Below are 21,318 nucleotides of genomic sequence, written 5' to 3'. Positions count from 1 at the left end.
TCTCTATGTGAATGCTAAATTACACAAAACTAGATTAGACTGCTGGAAATGTAGTTGTGTGTGGGTGTAAATTTTACGATCAATGAATTTACAAATGACCCAATGCTCCAACTGAGGACGGATGTACTCATCATGTACACATCATTGCAAGCGTGTTGGCTGTCATCGCCATATTTGGTATTATCTTATTTATGCTAAATTTATTCCTGTGGCTAGTTAAGTCTGTTTAAAAATAGATATCTGTCATTTGTTTAGTGATAACTAAGTCAACAGACTGCTAATATTGTCGTAAACTGGAGGGTTTATAATTAAAATTACAGGGTATTGTTTTAAAAAAATTTAAGGCAACCCACCTAATGGTTCATAAACACTACAGTTCTGAACATTTGCAGGAACATTTATGAGGAAATTAACACATATGTTATTCTAATTTTCAAATCAGGAGTCATTCTTTGATTGTGCCATCTATAATAATCATCTTTGGAGCCTTCCCACGGTAAAATGCAGTCAGAGGATTTTGAGTTCTACGGATAAGATTATTTGTTTCGTTCCATAAAATTCGGGCTTCTGACTTTATGTTAACCAGGCTGATAGAACATCGGGATCATTGTGTCCTTCCAAGGTGCCAAATTTGATTGGTTGAATAGCTGAACGGCAGGCACTTTTTGCCTGCTGCCGTCATCCACAATGGGTTTGTGTATATTCGCCTAACTTTTTTGCCTAGGTGGGATTTGGTCCGCATTTTACAGGCTTTTTGGTTCTCGTGAAAGACGAATACTCATTCTGGGACTGGATGGTGCAGGGAAAACGACGATTTTGTACAAGTTACAAGTTGGCGAGGTTGTGACGACTATACCGAGTAAGTTTGTTGAGTGGTTAATCATCCCAACTCAGAAAGTACCTTTCACGTAGTCTTGACTCAAGTGTACAATAAAATACCTTATCCTTGAGGCTCTCTTCACCTAAGTTTTTTTCCTCAGAGTTGTGCATATTTTGTCCTTTATAGATACAGTTTTATTCTCACACTGGCATTTTTTGCTTTGAAGTTCTCGAATTTTCTTTTGTTTACTTTACCTATGCACTCCACATTAAGCTATCGGTTTCAATGTTGAAACCGTGCATTACAAGAACTTGAAATTCCAAGTATGGGATCTGGGTGGACAGACAAGTATTCGTCCATACTGGCGCTGTTACTATGCTAATACTGACGCTATAATCTACGTTGTGGACAGTATGGATCGTGACAGGATCGGCATCTCTAGGCAGGAGCTAATTTCAATGCTTGAGGTGCGTTGTGCGTATACACTTCCCCACCTGGCTTTGTCTTATTACCAATCCTACACACGAATATCGTTTTCACCTTTAGGAGGAGGAGCTAAAGACCGCTGTCTTGGCCGTTTTTGCCAACAAACAGGACATTGATGGCTGTATGTCCGTCACTCAAGTGGCCTCTTCACTCGGTCTAACCTCCATCAAGAATCGGACGTATCAGATCTTCAAAACTTCGGCTGTTCGCGGTGATGGACTTACCGAAGCCATGGACTGGTGCGTTTTCCAACTTCTATCTTTTAAAATGATTCGAATTTGAATATCCCATGACAACTAGCACTCACTGCGCACTTTGTGGCTTTAATTGTAGGTTGGCCGATACCTTGAATCGGCAGTCCTGATCAAAAGGTGTCTTCTCAATCCTTGCCCGAAGGCTGTGAGCATAATCACCCGAGTGTTGAATATACGAGCCGGATGCTGCTTCTCGTGTCCTCTATCCCTCTCCGCGTATCTTTGTATGTATATTCCAACTTCTCATTACTCTAATACTCCCCACCTACTTCTGATGATTCGACCCTCTTCCCCCTCCCTGTCTTATTTCAGTGCATCAGTCGCCCTTCCGCTAATAACATGGAGTACAATGCTCCGATATTTTGCTCCCAATACACCTTCTCCATGAATGAAAGGTGCGAGACGATGCTGCTGCTAACAGGCTCACTCAGTCACTCACACAAAGCACTTAGGAATCTGGTTTACGCGCAGGCGGGACTCATTTTGGATCGCTCGTCAAAGTTCTACACCATGAGAGGGCTGATTCTCTTACTAAAGTTCCTCATCTAAAATTTTCTCTTTCCAAGGATTTTTAAGCTGAAATCGATGCATCACAGTTTTCATACGTTGGTTAGTAAGACCGCCGAAGAAAAGCCCATCACGTCCTACTGAAATCACAGTAATAGATTCTAACTAATCGATGGTTCTTCCACCCTCCCCACTTTCTTCTGGACTTTTTAAGGTCAATCTCTGCATCATTTAAGGCGCCTTTTTACGACTGGATTAGTTGATAATTTAAACGCGAAAGCGTGTTCTGGCTCTCTTCGTGACCCATCCAAGTCAGGTCAATTGGTCAGCATTCACTCCTACCCTCAAAATTGGCTTCTCTAACATACGACCTCCTGTCGGCTACTTTAAGAGAGAATTTGCAATGGTCGGATCTCCATTTGCATGTTGAATGTATTTGTGAGAGTTGGCATGTGCCACTGGACCACCTAACCGAGGACTGATGCCCATCTCCAAAGGTCAACGGGTCTAGATGTTGAACTTCCGCTTCTCCTCTAGATTTTGTGCCTCCACAACCTCCTCGTGTGTCGCTGGTGGTTGTTCATTGAGAATCTCGTGTGCCATGTGTTGCTGAAGTCGTGGAACCATCACCTAGAAGTGCAGCACAAATAGCTGCTACTTATATATTTAAGTAGACGCACCCACTTTTGTGGGTTACGGTTTTTAAATGTGATTAATTTGACACTAATGACTGAAAACCGAGTCAAGGTGCCTCCTTTGTAGCCTTTTAACTCTAACTGTGAAGTATAGATATCATGATGAATAGAATTAGGAGGCATTGGAACAAAATGCCGAGCTTCCCAAACAGCTTACCATCTTCCTTCTGTGATCCAAGTAATGTTGAGGTGTATAAGGAACTTTGAATCGTTTCAGCAGGTCATCATACTAAGCAAAAGAAGGACGGGAACTTATGAATTTCAAGCATTATACAGATGTTAATACCAACTTCTCGGTAATAATCGTCTACTACTTTTACAAAACAACAGCCAATCAACCTTACCGCAGTGATGGAGGAATTGTACTTCCTGCAAGCTGATTTGATGCCGCCGAACTTGGCACTACCAATGCCTTTCTGATCGGTGCCACCGAGGTGTGTGGCGACAATTGCAGTATTCCCTGTTTGTGCGGGTGCTGAAATAGCATCGCTAAGTAGTATTACGTGTGCTTCCCAATTAAAGTGGTTTTATAAAGATGGAGCAGAACCTACTCTGATTGATTGCAAAAGCTGTCTCGTATTCGTAGACCTGCGGGCAAGTAGAAATAAATGCGCTTTAGCTTATATCTCATCTCCTCAGATAATAGCACTAGTCGTGTCTGTTAGATGTGTCATCCTTGACATTTTCTGCTATTCACAACGAGATTTGGTAAATTAAGTGTAGGGAGTAAAGGCAGATCCTATCACCCACTCGGTTGGAAAAGCGAGGGCTGTAAGTGAGCCACAGAAGTGGACTGCACAGCTCTGCCCGAAACAGTTGCCCCAATGTAGAAGTCTACTTACTGCCATCTTGTTCAAGAAGACAGATCAAATAACACAATCTAATCAGCGTACCTGAGAGAGCAGATCGTCAACTTTGTGTATGGCAATCTTTTTGAGCTTGCGTTCATCAGCCAAACGCTTCTTCAGGTTGTCAATGTCACGCATGGCCTTTTCTATGACCTGACGTTTTGTCTTCTCGTGTACCGCCAACTGCTCATTCAACTCGGCTATGTGTTCATTCTTTCCTGCGATGTCACCCAGCTGAGGCGTAGGAAAAGAAGGATTAGGCTGGCATTACCAGTAAATGGGATGAGTAACTGACATCTGAAAGTATGAACAACTCGAGGGCACTTTTTTCTTCAAAGAAAAAAAGAAGACCCGCTAAAGGCATATTAACCTGCTGCTTAAATATGGGGGCATCTCAAAATGTCAAAGCTGTCAAATTTACCGTCAACACCATGGCCTGCACAACCTCTGATAAGGTTTTTGCGTGGAATGTTTTGACTCACCAATTTTTCGATATGCATTTGTTTGATGTTGGCAATCTGTTTCTCGGTTGCTGCTTTGCGTTCTGCAATATTCCGCTTCTCCACTTTGTCCTTCAGCTGGAAGGAAGGAAAATATTAACACGGGAAGAAAAAAAGCAAAGAAATATTAGATAAATTCAAGGTGTAGAAACCTCCTTGTCCAGCTGACGTCGAAGATCATCCAGCTCCTTATGGGTAGAGCTCAAATTCTCACGTAGTTTGGTCATCTCCTCGGAGAGGTTTCGCACACGCTGCTCTGAGAGCATACCCAAACGGTTCACCTGGGTCTTGCTCTTATTCCGCTGATCTTCAACTGCTTTCATCTGGGATGGACAGATGGACAAGAAAAAAAAACACTGGCGTCTTGCTTCTTCCATTCCTGTGCACCTACTAATTCACTTTTAGCAAGGCGAACTTAGAAGGTAGTGTGGAAGATGAGTGAGGAGGATGAGGCGCCAGTGCTCTCATTCACTTTTACCTACCAACTATGGAAGGAGGACAGCAAGATCTATTGGACAGTACCTGCTTTTCAAAGACGCAATGAAGTGTGTTCTCCTTCCAGGTGCTCATGGACTTCAATCTGGAGACCATCTGTTGAAGGTGAATATTCTTTTGGTGAATATTGTTGATCTCTCGAGACAATCGAAGATTCCTCTCTGCTAATTCATCCTCTTTTCCAAGGTGAAGAGAGAAAAAGTAAGACATTTTAGATACCGTCAAAGGATGGGGCCTGATAGGATGGGAGATATCGTCCAAGGAGAGATATATATATAGGAATATAATTTTCCAGTTCCGTGAACGCCGAAAAAGTTGTAGAAAGACTCTATTGGCATACCAGCAGAACTCTTAGCGCCGCTCTTCTCCTTGATACGCTCCATCTCCAGAGCAGCTTCATCACGCACCTCCGAGATGCGTTTTAGTGTGACCGCGTGCAGATGGTTGCGGTATTCGTCGATACGCGCCTTCTGCTCGAAGCTGAGAGCAAAGAGTTTGCGCATCGCGGCACTGAACTCCCGCCGCACCTGATCGCGCACCTTCGCCTCCGAGTGTACCGTCTGGTCAGCGTTCTCGGCCAACTTGGCACGCAGGGCTGTCACCTCTGCAAGACAGACCAGTCAGACGAGATGTTTTAAAAGGAGGCAGACATATGGCGCGTCTGGTCCATCTCACCTAGAAGGAGGTTGTGTGCTTGTTCAGACATTTGAAATTGGACATTGACCTCAGTCTCCAACTCCTTCTGCTTCAACTGTTCGCGCAAGCTGGCTACCTCACGCTCCCTGGCATAGAGTAGCATGTGCTGATTTTTAAGCAGGTTCTCGTAGTACATGGCGTAGCTAACAACGAATGAGGAGAGTAGGCTTGATTAAATTCCAAAGTAAAGCATTGAAGGGGAAAAGGCGTAAATAGGCTCAGGAACGGTTCCAAAAGTTTTTATTTCCTCTCCCCGAACATTCTAGGCCATTTTGATACTCAAAGGTACTCGTTAGGGTATGAAAATGACACCTCTTCGTCCAGTCCCCAGCTCTATTTCTAGGAACTCCAGCTGACTTTGGGAGTCAACAGGGAAACGTATACACACGACCAGTGCCCCTTCCCCCTCCCCACCACCTCCTGGCAAAAAGGGTCTACTGTATCAAGCTCTACTTTCTACCCAATGAGTGAACTCGAGGTCACATCACCTACTTCTCATAAGCCTCTCGTTGCATTCGCATTACACCGATGGTGACATTCTGGATAAATTTGTTGAGATGCTCCGTGTCGAACGTTATGGTTTTTTTCACCGTATCCTCACGCGCTCCATCCAGTAGGTTCTCAAGAACTTCATCCACTAATGCGGGTCGTTGTACGGTTAGGGATTCTTTCATTGCCTTGGAAAAATAAATCAACAAAGTGATTAGTTGAGATATCCCGAATCCATGGAGCCATCTAGGATTCTGATTGGCTACTCGACTTCAAATAATTATTTGAGTAGTTTACTTTTGACAAGTCAGTGTCAGGTTCAGAAATGTTTATGGGGCCATTTACCTACCAGTTACACGCCAAAGAAGTGAAATTGCAAATAATTTTATGGTATGAAATGTCAGCTTTTAAGTAGACAACAGATTGATTAAGAGGTGATATGTTGACACTTGATTTCAAAGTTTCATTTTTAGTTAATTGACAAATTGGGTAGAACAGATGACAATTTAAGAAAAAAAGGATGAAAAATGACCTACTGGCTTTTTCCACAACTCTAGAGGAAGGTTGCCCTCTTCCCGATTTCTCTCCTTTATTACAAGGTCAATTTGCCTCACCAACATCTTTCGAACGTCTCCAATCATATAGTTTTCAAAGGCTTCAATCAGCTTGACCAGCTAAAGAAGGGGATGGAAAAGTGATTAAATTAGCCCTCTCAGTGGACCTCACCTGTCGTTGTAGAAGCACCATCTCTGGAATGCCTTTAGGGGAAATTTGCACATCAGTCTCTTGGAACGGTCCAAGTGCAAAAATCTCCGGCTGTTTGTATTGGATAGATAGACTTCGTAAGAGAGGAAAGAGATGTTCACGACGGTAGACTTGTCTACAAATCAGTCAAGCTACCAATCAAGTGTCAAACTACTTGAATAAAGTCAAAAAGTTGGTGGTGGATTAAAATCCACCAGCTCACGTAAACTGTTTAAAGGCGGCAGCAGTGTCAATGCTTTCGAGACCCAAACGACGTTTTCCCCACTCTCGTTTCATCAGCTCAACACGTTTTCGAAGGATGAGGTACTTCTTGATGAGGGCATAGGCTGCTATCGGTGTCTCCACAATGCTTAACTTGACCTCTACATTAGCTGTCGAAAAAGAGGAAGAGAAAGCGGTGAAAAGAATTGACCTATTCAATTGGCCGCTTTCACCAGCTGATGGAATGCTTTAAGAGTAGAATGTGTGCTGAAGGCTGCAGAGAAATTATCATAAAGTTGCTAGCCAATCAGTTGCTTACTCGCAGTCTCGGTGCGTGCAGGGTGCGAGACGGCTGCAATAGATTGCCCTGGTTCATCATCCTTGGCCTCGGGCTCATCGGCACCTCCACCAGCTCCTGCACCACCTCTGCTAGCACCACCACCACCTCCACTTGGAGTAGCCGCATTCGCGACGGGAGCCGACTGTGCGACCTCCTTTCGCTTATTGCGAAAACGACGACCGAGGAGGTAGTGCAAATTCTCGTACTCCTCGACGGGCAGTGGCTGACCTGCTGAAGCCTCTAACACGTCGCCGGTCTCGAGGACATCTTCCAGAGCCAACATCAATGATAGTAGCTCACCGTGAACTGTTGGTCTGTGAAGATGGGGCAAGAAATAAGAACTCAACTGGTGAGATTCCAGGTGGATTGGTAGTTAGATTGGTTTATTAAATTAAAGTAGGAACATACTACTGAATTGGTATAGATAAGTAGTCTCATCACAACATGCTTTTCTTCCTTGGTATTTCTCACTTTTACTTCCCAATTATCTTGTTCTTAGATGATGCCCCATTTAACAAGTGATTGTCTGGTGCAATGGCGACAGAAGGCGATGAATTGACTGAAGGTCTTTGGACATCTATCACTCGCGTCCAACCATTGATAATGTTCTTTTACCCACAAGAAAAGGATACGCGGCAAGTCATGCCAATACCTTCGGAACTCACTTGTCCACATGCCTCAGACCCGCCATACAGAGACGAATATTATACTCAATCCGTGTCCACCGAGGATACTGAATGGTGAAGGGACCAGCGGAGTTGAGGAAAGACAACCAAGGATAGAGTTTGCAAGCCCGTTCATCTTGAGGCTCTAGCGGCTCGGGTATGGGCATCTCTAAGGCCTCCAGACTTGGCTGACACCGATTGCTCATCTCACCCAGAGGGAATCGGCTCCCATCTACCAATTCCTAGACAGGGGACAAACGGGTGAGGCAATGGACAGAGGCTTCCTAATCAGGTAAAAATGTCAGAGAAGATTGCCCTCAGGCATGAAGTCACCTACTCGGTAAGCCTCCTCATTGCCAGTAGCTAGGAAGGTCTCACTGAGTACACTAGATAGACATACATCCAGAAGGAGGAACATATATTCCCGACGAGCGTTCAACAGATTCACTACTTGATCCGGATCTTGTGGATCAGGCAACATATTAATTTGAGTCTGAATTTCACGTAATTCTTGAGCTAAAAGGTGATTAAAATGGCAGACAGACTTGATTCTTGTACACGCACGTAAAAAATGGCTGTCAAGCCTTACCTAAATTTGACATGGGACCCCCATCAAACGAACTGATTTCCTCTAAAATAAATGAGCAGTTAATCAAATAAAAAATGGAATGTCAATGGCAGTATTGGGCAAAAAGCTGAATTCTGCAAGGGGAGAAAGTAAGGTAAAAACTGTAGATAGTGAACATATTACTGAATTGAAAGCATTTAAGTTAGAAAATGAATAAGTGTAGGGAATGGTACTTATTGATGGTAACTTATTTCACAATGTTATTTGCAGTTTAAAAAAAAAAGGTAAAGACTATTTCTAAGTGAGGCAAACCCACCGACAGCCTGATCAATAAGGAGGCTCTGTCCATTGGGCAAAGTGAGTCCCTCCGGAGTGACCATGGCTGCAGGCTGTTCGTTAATCTCGGCCAGATATTCTGTTGTACCCGCAACTACCAATTTAGCTGTTGAACTATTTGCAGCAGCGTTAGCCGCTAAACGATTGGCATATTCCATTGAGGAGGTGGGATGCAACTCATGCACCATGGTCTTCACAGTCTAACCGAGGTAGGGGTGGGGAAAGCTTGTTGACCAATAGAGACATCAGCCAGAACACAATTTAGAAAGGAGCTATCAACTACCTCACTAGCCATAGCATAAATTTGATCCCTCTGTTCAGCCGAAAGCTTCGAGCCGTTGATGCCGAGTCTAGCAAATGCCACAAGGTAGTGGACAATATCGTGCAGTGCACTGGCCACCCGACACATGGAACGTAGTGCCCGAGTGGCGGCCTCATCGTCAAGTTGGCGAAAGACAAAAAGCACCTCAAGGAAGTGAGGGATGAACCACAGGTTGTAGAATCGTGTTCCATCCAGCGAGAGCACCCGGCGTACACGTTTACGCAGTTTTCGAGGATCCGTCTTAGCCATCTCAGCGTCATCGTCGAGACCTTTCTTCTCGTACATAGTGCCAATGGTAAAGAATTCCTCGCTGGTATGGCAGAACGTAAATCAATAAGTCAGAGGAGATCTTTTAAGAAATGCTATTGAGAAAAATATTCTCTACAAATGATTTTGTTTTCACCTTTAATCACCATTTCTTGGAACGTCTCTAAACTCGTGCTCTGATTGACCCATACCGCAATAAAATCAAGGTCATTCAAATGCTGTGGGTGGGCGAGAAGTGGTCCATCTTTTTGAAAAGAAGACAAGCTTTTCAATTCCTCAACTTTAGGATATTTATCAGATACCCGCTCATCTAAACAACTCATTCTTCTGATCACTACTTATCAGTAGTACTTCAAGTCGGCCATAAATGGGCAGATGATGGGTCCGTCCATTAAAGTTATTACTTACCAAATATTTGGTACCTTTCTGAGCACCGTAATGAGCGAGGCATAGAGGGCAATAATTTGTCCACGCAGAGCTGTCTGCTGTGCCCGCCGACTATAGTCGTCACAAAACTGGGAGATGAGATCCCTTAAAAGGTAAAAATGGGGGTTAAGATGAGGAACCATTCATTGTAAGGTGTAAGGTAAAATTGGAAGAACAATTTATCGCACCTCTTTAATTTCTCACTTTCCATTGATGAATTCTTGGCGCGATTTTTGGACTTTGCTGTAGCTTCGGTCTTTCGTGCAAACAGATTCATAACACGATCTCTACAGGCAGTCTTAAGTAAAAGATAAATGAAGATCAAAAAAAGTTAAGAAACATTTCTTATGCTACTTTAATTTTTTCAGTCAGCTTTTCACCTTTTCCAATTGGACAGAGAAGAAGGCTTCCGGATGAAAGTCCATAAAGGGCATATGAAAGGCCCTTTCCAATGCTAGTGGGGTTGGGCCCATTTGAGCACCCGAGAGGCCAGTATATTCAGCTAGGGAAGTGCCCTCCTGGTCGGTGGATCGCCCCTTCCTTAAGTTAACCAAAAAACCGTTTTTTTTGTTAGAAGAAAAAACAGGCAGGAAGAGCGGGGTCACCCTGAAAAAGTTATTTGACTGCAGTTGACAGGTCAGTGAATCATCCTCTTTTAGCGTACTTCACAAAGACAATATTTATATCTGTCGCCTCCTTACTCTTTGTTAGTCATACTTGGGAAAAAATTCCCTCCACATTCCTGCGGGGTTAGCAAAAGGCTTAAACTCACTTAGCTCGACTACTGAGATTTGAACTGTAGAAGGAGGGCGTTGCATTGAAGGCTAACATTAATGCCGCAATCAGGGCATTTTTATGAGTTAATTGGGTCTTGAGAATTACTAGCAAATTTTCTACTCCTCGTTCATCACATAACTACAAAACAAAAAGGCAATTTATTAAAACAATAATTATTTATTGGTAGTTCTTCCCAAATGATTCACTCATTCCCCCTATTTCAATCCATATTCGCCATGTACTGCGACCACACTTGTTCTCGAATAATTGTTTGATTTTCTTGTTTGCCTTCTCATTCTTTCGTTCTCAAGAAAAGACAGGAGAACTGGGGATAGGTTAAATTAATAAAGTAGCAAAATGGACGTGTGACTCGTGACTTGATAGTGAATCAGAGAAAAATTGAGAAATGTCAAGATGGAAGCGACAACAAGAGAGGTTACCTCAGCGACAGTTACTTTTCCACGGAAGGAGAACTTCCCCACATGCGTTTCATCCAACTCGTGAATAGCCAATGGCAATGCGGAAGGAATGAATCTATCACATTGCCAAATAAAAAGATGTTATGATAAGACAATGATATGCCTTAACACATTACCTCCAAAAAGTTGCAGATAAACATCTCCAGTCGCTTTTTTACCTTAAGTGTTTTAATACCAACATGAGGAATGTCTACTCTCAAAAGAAGGAAAAGTGGAACCATCTGTATTCTTATATGAAAGCAAAACCATTTTTTGATTCTCTGCTTCTTTCTTGATGTGAAATAAGGAAAATCACTTCAATTAGCTATTTTAATAAGTGCAACTGAAATTTATGACAGTACTTCAGAGGGAAGAACTCTAGCTGTAAAAAATTGTCTCGAGACACTTCTTTTACTTTGTTGTGTCTCTGTAAATTTTATATGGCATTCCACTCTTCCTGCTGCAATAAAACACTTTTGGCAATTAACATATCGAAAGGCAATTTGACGAAAAGATGTGCAGATTTTATTGGCTTAAAGTTGGCCAATCAACGTTAAGCACAACTGAGCATAACCAATCACAGCATCACTTAATAATGGGAATGTTGATTCTGAGGCCTCATGGATTCCCACCTTACGAGTAGTTATGTATGTGAGAGTTAACCGGAGCTAAGTGACTTGGAGCGTATTTTACCCATCAGTGATAATACTAATGTCAGTAGTCTTATTTCCCGAATTGGCTGATTAACAAGAAGTCCTCTTCATCATCAATCACTGAAGCTGGAGGACGTGTTCGATGTGCTTAAGGCCCGGTATTTCGATGCTAGCGTTCAAGTGGAGAGTTCCGCTCGGGCGGACGATTTTCTTCTCCTCGTAAAAGCTCATTGGTTAAGGAATCGTCCAATCAACACTAAGTGCGTTTGAATTTTTACCCACTCGGACACACTTGTCAACAACAGAGTCATCATCCTGAATGGCAGTGATGTAGAGCGGCAATTTAGCCTCATCCACACCCTCCTTATACTTAGCCGCCTCAAATTGGAGGGGCCGGAGGAAGAGGTGGAATTCATCATAGCCCATTTCGATGGCAGTGCGCAGGTAGATCTTGGCCAGCACTTCCGTCTCCCAGAGACAGGTGATAAGACGATGACGCAACACCACCACATCAAGCATCTGACCTAGGTGGTTAAGGAGGAAGGCCTTGCGTTGTTGCTTATCTCCACGAGTATTTGTATCCTGGATGCTGAAGTACCGCTCGCGCAACAGATTGGACATCTGTTTTGCGTCCTCTACGTAGGAGCTGGCGAAGAGCTGAGAATGGCAGGTGGTATTCAACAAATAATCCGCTGTTCTCGTTTCTGCAGGAATCCACTAACTTACATCTCTTTGCAGAGCCTGTGTGTAGGAGAGTCCTGGAGGTTCTAAATTTAACACCTCGTAGTGAAGAACCTCATAGAAGCGTTTCTCCAGTACCAACTCATCGATCATACGAGTTGGATTTAGCATGTCAAAGGTCACATTGACTGCCTGTTGCATTGCCTCAGCCAAGTTGGCTGCCATTGCCAGGGAGGGTTGCAACTCCAGGAGGTAACAGGGCGTCAGCGCTGGTCTGATTAGAGGCAAAGGTGCGTTAAAAGGGCCCCCATTTTTGCCCAAAGAAGAGGGAACGACAAGCAAAATTTTTTTGGTCTAACTTCTTATTGTCATGGCTGAAAGGCTAAGGGGTAGTAGTTAAACAAACACAACTGAGTAATTGTATTAAGTTAGTTCTGATTGTTTTGCCAGTTGATTTCTACGGATCTGATTAATGGATTTTTTTAAACATGATTAATTCAAGTCTTATCATAAACCTACTGATCCGAATTGGGACTTATAGGGTTATGAGTGATGAGGGGAATTGGATAGCCATCCTCTGAACCAGTTGTTCCCAATTTTATAAAGTATTCCCTTTGTTGTTGAATCTGTTAAGGAAAATGTATTTCATTGGTAACGTCTAAGCAAATAAATCGCTCCCTTAGGTGCACTAAAACCGTCAACTTCAAGTGGACCCACCTGTGCATTGAGACAATGCTTCATGACGGCCGTTTTAAGTCGAAGAATGGCGCATTCATAGCGATAGGCCAGTACAAAGTACGTGCAGTTGAGCTCAATCCGGGGTCGTTGGTACATCAAATCCACCATTACTTGAGCCAACCGCCTACGACTCTCTCGTGAACAGACGTGCTGATAGGCTTCCATGTAGACATCCATTAGCTAGAAGGAAGGAGGAGGGACGGCAGGGCAAAAACGTGCTTTATCCGGATTATCTTAACAATGACTTGTGTAGGAGGGGGTGAGAGGGAGCGAAAAGGGCGACTCCTCACCTCTTTCTTTGCCTCCTGAAAGGCACATTCATTTGTCCAGAGGTCATAAAGCACACCAAATCGATCCACCTCCCGATGTGCGTAATTAGCGATGTTGAACTCATTTTTGTTGGTCTAAGTAATGACCTTATTGCCATTTACACCCCACTCACCTCATTAGCGGTCTGTTTACGCTTAAAATTGGAGGCGGAGCGCATGGCCTTGTCCTTTTGGATAAAATGAGTTGCCAGTAACATGAGATCTCTCTCTAGTTCACTGAAGGATGAAAAAGGGGATTTTTAAGGAATCGGAGATGATACTACGATGGGAAGGCCATTTTTGCACTGTACAGGAGAGAGGCAGTGACCTACTTAAAATCATCCAATGCACAATCGTAGACGATCCAGTAGCCAACTTGATCACGAACATGAATTCGACAGTCCTTGTGGTAGTAGAAGTCGTCATGATTCTCCACATCTGCAAACTGCATGAATTCACTCTCCTTGATCCTGTATTTTTTTTTGCAAAAATATGAAAAAATAGTAGACCATCAATAAGGCAACATGTGATTCGCATTAAACTATTGACATTTGCCATGTAAAAATGTGCTACTAATTAATTTTTTTGGATTATTGAGGCAGCAAACCTACTCATATAAAATTAAGTAGCGTTTCAGAACGCAAAATTCACTGCAATTCCAAATACATAAAGGTTTTGCGCATTTTAACTTCCTCTTAAAACTGCAAAGGCTAGGGAAGTTAAAGTTGGTAGTTTCGTTGCGTCATATGGGTGACTCTATCAGACTGCCTAGTTACTCAATTGTAGGGATGTCTTCAACACCTGCGGATCCGCGTTTTTGTGTCCACTTCTCAAATATTCCAGGAGCTTTCGAAATTTGGAGTCTCTTTACCTGAAATCACGTGGGGTGCTGAATAGGTAGGAATGACCGACGAGATTATTGCTGCCACCCTGATGGCCAGGCAGCTCAGGCCCTGCTCGGTGATTCTGGGGACTCCTAGCAGACAAACATGGGGATGAAAGTAGGTTCAACTTTGTCAAGTAGCTAGTAATGGAAGCCAGCTTTAGTAGTAGAACATAAGAAGGTCTTACACTCGTTCTGCTCCACGGCCGCCTAGCGACAATCCCTGATCATTGATTGTCAGTGTGCGTTCAATTGAACGAAAGTAGTTGAGGACTGAGATGCACTAAAGGAGAAAAATTCTATGGAAGTAAAATAATGACTTCTTGACAACTTAAACTGTCCTTAGCCCCAGTTAACGCCCTACTTATATGGACAATAATAAAGTAGAAGTGAAAATTGGTCTGTTTGACATAGATTCAATACATTTCCATTGAGACAGCTCTCATTGCTACCGAACTACCTAGCAGGATAACAATACTACTATTTACTTATTTTTTGAACTGGCGTTACTTAAGCCCAATCTTAAATGGACCTCTTTTCCCAGTCTAAAAAGGACAACTTTAAAGTATTTGCTGTACGGTGCGTTGAACATCACGCATTTTGAGGTGTCGCAGATGGAGGAAGGATAGATAGCCACCCTGAACACTTGATGAGTCGTCTTTGGCGTCGGTTTGCTCGTCTAATCCCAGCATCTGCATAGCACTATTGAAGTCATAGGTACTTCGTCCACTGGCCTTGGATTCGTTTACGGTGGTTCTGCAAAGAAATGCGGTAATTGTGATTAGCCGATTAGATTGGTCTGTTTAAGGTCATTGCATAGTCACCGATGATTCAGATATTTACTCAAAATTTTTCAAGAAATAGAGAAGAGGTCAACTTACTCATCGTAGAGTTCGGGGCTTGAGAAAATCTTGCGAAAGATTTCGCTAAGACTCATCCCTTGTCGATGACTGACGACAGAGGCTGCGTGAACGATTGGTGGGTGTTGAACTAGCATAGCATGGTGCCGAAGAGCATCTTGTACACGCTAAAATGCGGAGAGGAGTGGAGGAAGGTGGAACTTTTAGGCACCACTTTTCTTCCCCAATATTAGAGCAAACACCGTACTTTTAAGACTGTAGTGAACTTTTGAATGCTCAATGATTCATCACTCAACTTTCCACAGTTCTTGCTAGGATTGCAGGCAAATAAGATTCCTCTAACTCAGAAATACCCCAATTCAGACTGCTAGATATACTTAGTCCAAGATGAGTGGATACTTGGATATATATGGGATGCCGATCCATTTCCATGCTTTCAAACCCACTTCCAAAAGTCCCTAATGAGGCACCAGTATTAACTTAATAAATTCAGTCAGAAACCGCGATGTCAGCTAATCAGCGGACTCACCTCAGGCTTATTAATCTTTAGGAAGGCAGCTAATGAGCGGAGGACCTCGTCGACATTGCCGACACAGCGCAATTCCATCATGCTCTTCACCAGATCAGCATTTCGTTTCGGCTTCAATTTTATAAACGGTAGCCAATTGGAAGGTTTTTTCATTGCATGTGACGGTGAGTCCAAGCCCCAGCGCTCCGTACCACTCTGTAAATGGCATTGAGCATGATATACTAATTGACTTACCAAATCCCTACTTTATTAATATAAAAATTTATATTAAAGCAAGTTCTCATTAACTATTATTTCAAAGAAGCATTAAAAATAATGCAGGAATGTTTGATTTCTTGGAGAATTTAATTTTGGAGAATAAGTCTTCCCTAAGAAATAAATAATGAGTTAGTTCTTGACGCCTGTTATTACTACTTATTATCATAAAGTAAAAAAGCAGCATCAGCTCCATAAACATACCTCCTACGGTATTCGTGATGCCTCTACAGCTCCAGAATAGAGCTGAACGTGAGGTTTAAATGATATAAGGATTCAAAATACCAAGAAAGTGCTCTGGCTGTCAGTAAAGTGACCCATACTTATGCACAAAAAATCGGAGTTAAGAAGACTCGAAACATTACACCGAGTCGTCATGACAAGCGACAACGTCACCCCCCGCCATAAACTCGTCTGACTTACTGATGTCGCGTCGTAGGTTTTAAAAGTTAGCATCTCCTCTTGCTCTAAAAACAATCGTCGAAAATTTCTATTAATCACTGCAAAAAGCTCCATTTCATCTGCTGCCGAGCGGATTGTTTGAATATTCTACAAAATAAATAAAGATTTCTCGCCTTTTTGTTAATTTTTAGGGGCAGTTATTCCCCTCTGTACCAACTCACAATGTCAATTCCATAGGCCTTAACAAAAATGGTCAAGTGGGGTCGAATACTCGCCAGATCATTGGTGTGAAGAGGTAGACCGTGGTATCGTTCGTTGATCACAAGGCCACCTCCACTCGCAGCGTACTGAATGTTTGTTGTCGTGGGAGGCAGAGGGATACCTGATCCACCCAACTGCGCCATAAACATTCCGGGGGGCTGGGGTGCGTGCTCAGAGAATCGAAATGCCTGATCAATCGCGCCCAACTCAATACCCCCGGTCATTGTCTGCCCGCGTTTCTTAGATGCACGCAAAGACGATTCTGTTGGTACTGATGCCGCTATGGCTCCTGTTGCCGAAGTACCGATAGTGGTAGACGTAACGGCGGATGATTTAGGTGGAGTAGGTGCACCTGGAGCTGCGCCATCCTGTGAGCTGGTCGTGCCACCGGTGTGAACCATCAACTCCTCTGCTCGTTGACTTACACCATCGTTACTCTCCGAGTTGCTTAATTTACTGGGGGCATCCATGGCAGCAGGAGCACTCGCCTCACCTGCAGCCTCGTCTGTGTCGGTGTCTTTCTCAGTCTCCGCCGTGGAGGTGACAGCGGTAGGAACAGCGGAAACAGGAGCCTCCACAGCACCTTCAATTGGTTCGCCACCATCTTCACTAGTGCTGCTGCTCACCCCATTGGCCAGTGCAGCACGGACTGTTGCCGGACCTTTTTCCAGGACAAGGTTTAGCATCTGCCGAATACCACCGTCCTCTTCGTAGTGAGATAGGTGGTAGGGCTGTTTCTACATGTCTCATCTTTGTATGAGTGGAAAGGTCTTACCAAGAGGTCTTGTTTGAAGCCTTCACGATGGCCATAGGGAAACCACTTGATAAGCTAAAGCAGAAGGTTAGGGTAACAACTGATGTCAGAAGTACTTGGATGAGCTGTTTAAAGTAGGTCTGTGATTGTAACTTAATGATAATCGCTCTCCAGTAGATCAAAAAGTCGTCAAATTCCACCTCCTCTAGACCTCCATCATTTCCAGCTAATAAGGCCTCATCTGCCGTGGATAATCGATGAGCTCGGGAACTGCACTCCAGGTATTCCTCTGTTAGACGTCTGTGAAGATACAGTGTCACAAACTGTGCCCCAACTTACTCGATAACCTGAAGGTAGTCTTTATAGACTTTCTCAACTTTCATGGTGCCTGAGCAGTAGCGTTTCCAGCGTAGCATGAGCAGATGCTTTGCACTCACAATCTCACTCATTCTGTCCAAGAAGTACTGAAACAAAAGAGTGGTATATTAAGACTATTACCTGAAGTAGAAGAGGAGGGATTGTAGAAGCATTAAATTCGCCTTTTTTACAAGTTTCCTGATCGGCAACCATCTGGTCTGCCTGAACCACCAGTTCCATGGGTGAGGTCACTTGCAGGGTTCGTTGCAGAATAAGCTTGCGTCTGCGTCGAAAGTGCTCCGGATCGCGTGGAATGTAGAAAGAGCTGTAAAATGTGCAAAATAGACCGAAGAAGCCAAAATTATCTACCTCATTCCTCTTGAAGGAATACCGTGAATTATTTCATTCTCCTCAATTTGGGCTTTCAAGTCCTGAAAGTCGGATTTCAGGCCTTCTTCTTGTATCCTTAAAAAGTCTTCCTCGTCATCCATGTCCAAGCAGCAATAAAGCGTTTTACTAAATATGTAAAGCAAATCAAAAAGACAGGACAATACAAAACAAAAGGCCGTTAAATTATCCTAGATCACGTTTTGTGTGCATTTGATGAAGATGAGAGGATTCCTGCAGTAAAGTACCGGATGGATTAATATGTACGTAAGTTGGTCGATATGGCCATAATCAAAGTCAGTTGTTCTTAGAATTATGCAAACCAAAAAGCCAAAATGGTTTAAAGACACATTGAAATAGCCTATCATAGAAGAAGCACGGTTAAACTGAGTATAATGTAAGAGAAAGACTTGTAATTAAATAACACATATGAAACAAAGACATTAAAGGATTGCCTATCAAGGCGACTTAAATATGTGCCCTTACAAGCTCACAAAGTTTTTTTCTCTTTAGGAAAGGTAATAAAGGTATTAATTACGGAGCACTTTATGAACTATGCGGTTTTGATGTAGACTTTCCTACGATATCTATGCTTGTAACTGATGACAGTGATATTAAGGCTGGCTGAAACCGATTCCTTTTAGGATTAGTAACGAAGATTTTCATCGTTTTACTTAATCCTATAAAGTCAAATGCTATTTAAAGAACGACAAAGGACGCCAATTTAAATAAGCTGCATGTGGTTACTACACTATTAAATAGATTAAAACTAATTTTACCATACCATACAGAAATGGTTAAATGTAACAGAAGTTCCTGGACTAGACAGCCAAATGAAGAAAAATTTCACCGAATGCAAATAGCACGAAAAAGTTGATCATCACAAGGTTAAATTTTCGTATATATCTTAATGCTAAACTTTTCTCTGCGTAAACAGATGGTTTGATTGTAAGCGCAGTATGGCACAATTGACAAATTTTAGCATTTAATCCTTATTCATCTTTATCCTCCAGTCTCCATGATTACCTTATTTGAATACAATTTTTTGACGTATTTTTCTGGAGTTTTAACAAAAACATGATTCAAGAAAGATATTGTTATTCGCGCACGCCATATTTGACATGACCATTTGGTATGTTGTGGCTCAGCCTCGGCTTCCAATTGGCCCGAACTTCCACGTCCCTATTTCCAATTTGTGGTGTTCAGTATGGACATCTCTGAGCTCAAAAGCTTATCTGATGATGATTTGCGAGAACAGTTGGAGGAAAATGGTTATGCGCCGCCGCCAATTACAGGTGTCATCTTCTCTCCACTTTTATTTCATAGATGACGCGGTTAGAGAATTACTGAGGAGGAAGCTTTTCAAATTGATAAATCGTAAGTCCATATTCATTTAATCAGAGTATGGATTTCTAGCTGATGCTGAATATCCGGAAAAGTAAGCTGTTTTTAGCCATATTAACCTGCATGACAGTGAAGCCAGTGAAGGTAGCTCTGATGAGGAGGACAAAGATGGGGATGTCGACGTTCACCTAAGGCACAATTTTGGGGCTGGAGATACTGCTCCTACCACCAATCGCCTCAACATTCACACAAAAAAGGTGGAGGAACAACAGCACAGATCAAAGTTCCCCATGGTTGTTGCTGTTGGTTTCGTAATCTTGAACATCTTATTGGCTGCAACTATCTTTTACAGAGATTTGCTGTTCTAGTTTCCCGGTGTATGTGTCTTTGTAAAAACAGCTACTTTATTTTGCTGTTTGTTTATTGAAGCAATTATATGTTTTCAGCAAAATTCTTGCTCCCTTTGATTCATACCATATTTAATGATTCACTTAAACTAGTAGGTGAATGAATGAATCGGCAAGCCATTGTTTTATCATGTCCATGGTTTTTTGAGTAATGTTGAAGGTCCGCAAATCTTAGTGTTTTTTGTCTCTCCTGAAAGATCCTCTTTCGGTGGATGATTTTGGTCTTATTCAGGAATGAACCAACTTTGGAAGTTGACTCGAAACCGGGTAGAGGCTGTCCATACCTTGAGGTGCCTAACGTGGTCAGTGAGCAGAAACCGTATATAACGATGTAGGTCTCAGAACGGTTAGCTTTCTTTCGCCTGGGGAGTAATTGAAGTTTGATTCAGATGTGGCTGCTCACGTAGACTCCTTGTGAATGTCGGAGCCTGTTAGAAATGGTAGAGTTTGTGCCCAGCCATTGAAGGCAATGGTGGTTGTGGTTGTGACGCTGAAAGCACAACAGAAGAGGGAGGCGCAGGATGACAGCGTCCATTTAATTGTCTGAGTCAATAAAACGCTTAACCTACGGATATGTGATTTATGTTGTTGTGTCACCGACCGCGTTGGACTGGTCTTCTCCGTAATCTCATCACGTTGTGCGGGCACTGTATCTCAACAGTGATGCCAATCATCGTTCAGATACTATCGTAGCCTAGCGTCGCTAGTACGGCAGGGAGTCAATCGCCCCCATGTTTGTCTTGGTTGGCAGACAATAGAGCCGCTGAACCGGTCAAAAAGGAGGCAAAGAATAAATTGACAAATTAAAACATCGAATATTCACTTTATTCTTCTCGAGCAACAAATCCATTGCTCGACTGTGTGGTCAACCTTCCACACCGCGCTTAACAGGTCATGGCATAAAGTTACATTCGTCTTCGAGACAGGAGCTCGAAGGCGAAGCGGAAGAAATGCAACGGAAGGAAACCTAACTTCCAAGCCCAACCGCATGGACAATGAATCCATTTGGGATATAGTGCCTGAGCGCCACCAGGAGGAAAAATATAAGTTATTTTTGTCTTTTCTGTAGATATTTCGTGCAGATTCAGCTAAAATCCCGGTTTGGACTCTTCCACCACTGCCACCAGCGTGGGGAATTCGCGCCGGACTGCACCAGTGAAAAATAAGGCCCCTAAGCTATGGGTGTGCTAGTGCACCATGTAATTCGGCAGAAGTGCTGTAATGCTTAACACTTGGTTACCTTCTCGTTTTGATTTCGCGAGCACTTGGGGGTCCTCCTTTGCACAGCGTCCTGGTCTCCGGGCCACGACAACAGCCTCCCATCCCTCCTGTATGGAAACAAATCAGATTCTTTTAAGCATTTTGACTTCCTGCTTTTAGATGAGACTCATAACGCCAAAGAAAAATACGTGGAGTCCAAAGGGTTGATATTATTAGAGAAACAGTTGAGTAAATTATCAAATTACTCCTCCACAAAGATTTCCATATATCACAAAATTTTTCCTCTAGATAAGTAATACTTTCATTTAAGAGGACGCGTGACTGCTGTGCAATGTTTTGCAGCAGCATTTCTTTAAAAAAGAC

General features: G+C 42.9%; 2 protein-coding genes across 2 annotated transcripts; one reads left to right on the top strand and one right to left on the bottom strand. All coding sequences in view use genetic code 11, as the record gives it.

The window, feature by feature from the left end:
- Positions 1-687: 687 nt before the first annotated feature.
- Positions 688-1,948, top strand: EGR_08271 (ADP-ribosylation factor-like protein; the record flags this gene model as incomplete). The annotated part of the gene is made up of 5 exons (XM_024497520.1): positions 688-697; positions 725-859; positions 1,094-1,287; positions 1,367-1,549; positions 1,640-1,948. 5 exons carry the CDS (start codon positions 688-690, stop codon positions 1,946-1,948), a joined length of 831 nt encoding a protein of 276 aa, XP_024348061.1.
- A 626-nt stretch (positions 1,949-2,574) lies between these two features.
- On the bottom strand, positions 2,575-18,087 carry EGR_08270 (Transmembrane protein; the record flags this gene model as incomplete). The annotated part of the gene is made up of 42 exons (XM_024497519.1): positions 2,575-2,697; positions 2,920-2,991; positions 3,107-3,237; positions 3,314-3,350; positions 3,656-3,844; positions 4,093-4,188; positions 4,263-4,433; positions 4,633-4,781; positions 4,946-5,209; positions 5,281-5,444; positions 5,794-5,978; positions 6,327-6,464; positions 6,517-6,670; positions 6,758-6,926; positions 7,076-7,410; positions 7,822-8,003; positions 8,099-8,277; positions 8,351-8,392; positions 8,646-8,865; positions 8,949-9,297; positions 9,663-9,785; positions 9,869-9,978; positions 10,061-10,220; positions 10,453-10,595; positions 10,835-10,991; positions 11,861-12,225; positions 12,295-12,523; positions 12,769-12,875; positions 12,967-13,167; positions 13,430-13,532; positions 13,628-13,765; positions 14,167-14,271; positions 14,367-14,461; positions 14,757-14,934; positions 15,060-15,205; positions 15,568-15,762; positions 16,246-16,371; positions 16,446-17,222; positions 17,356-17,539; positions 17,579-17,703; positions 17,738-17,921; positions 17,966-18,087. The coding sequence occupies 42 exons, from the start codon at positions 18,085-18,087 to the stop codon at positions 2,575-2,577; spliced, it is 7,422 nt and encodes a 2,473-aa protein (XP_024348060.1).
- Between the last annotated feature and the right edge of the window lie 3,231 nt (positions 18,088-21,318).

Source organism: Echinococcus granulosus (genome assembly GCF_000524195.1).
Source record: "Echinococcus granulosus chromosome Unknown EG_S00101, whole genome shotgun sequence".
Lineage (NCBI taxonomy): Eukaryota > Metazoa > Platyhelminthes > Cestoda > Cyclophyllidea > Taeniidae > Echinococcus > Echinococcus granulosus.
This window is presented reverse-complemented; position numbering and strand designations above follow the sequence as displayed.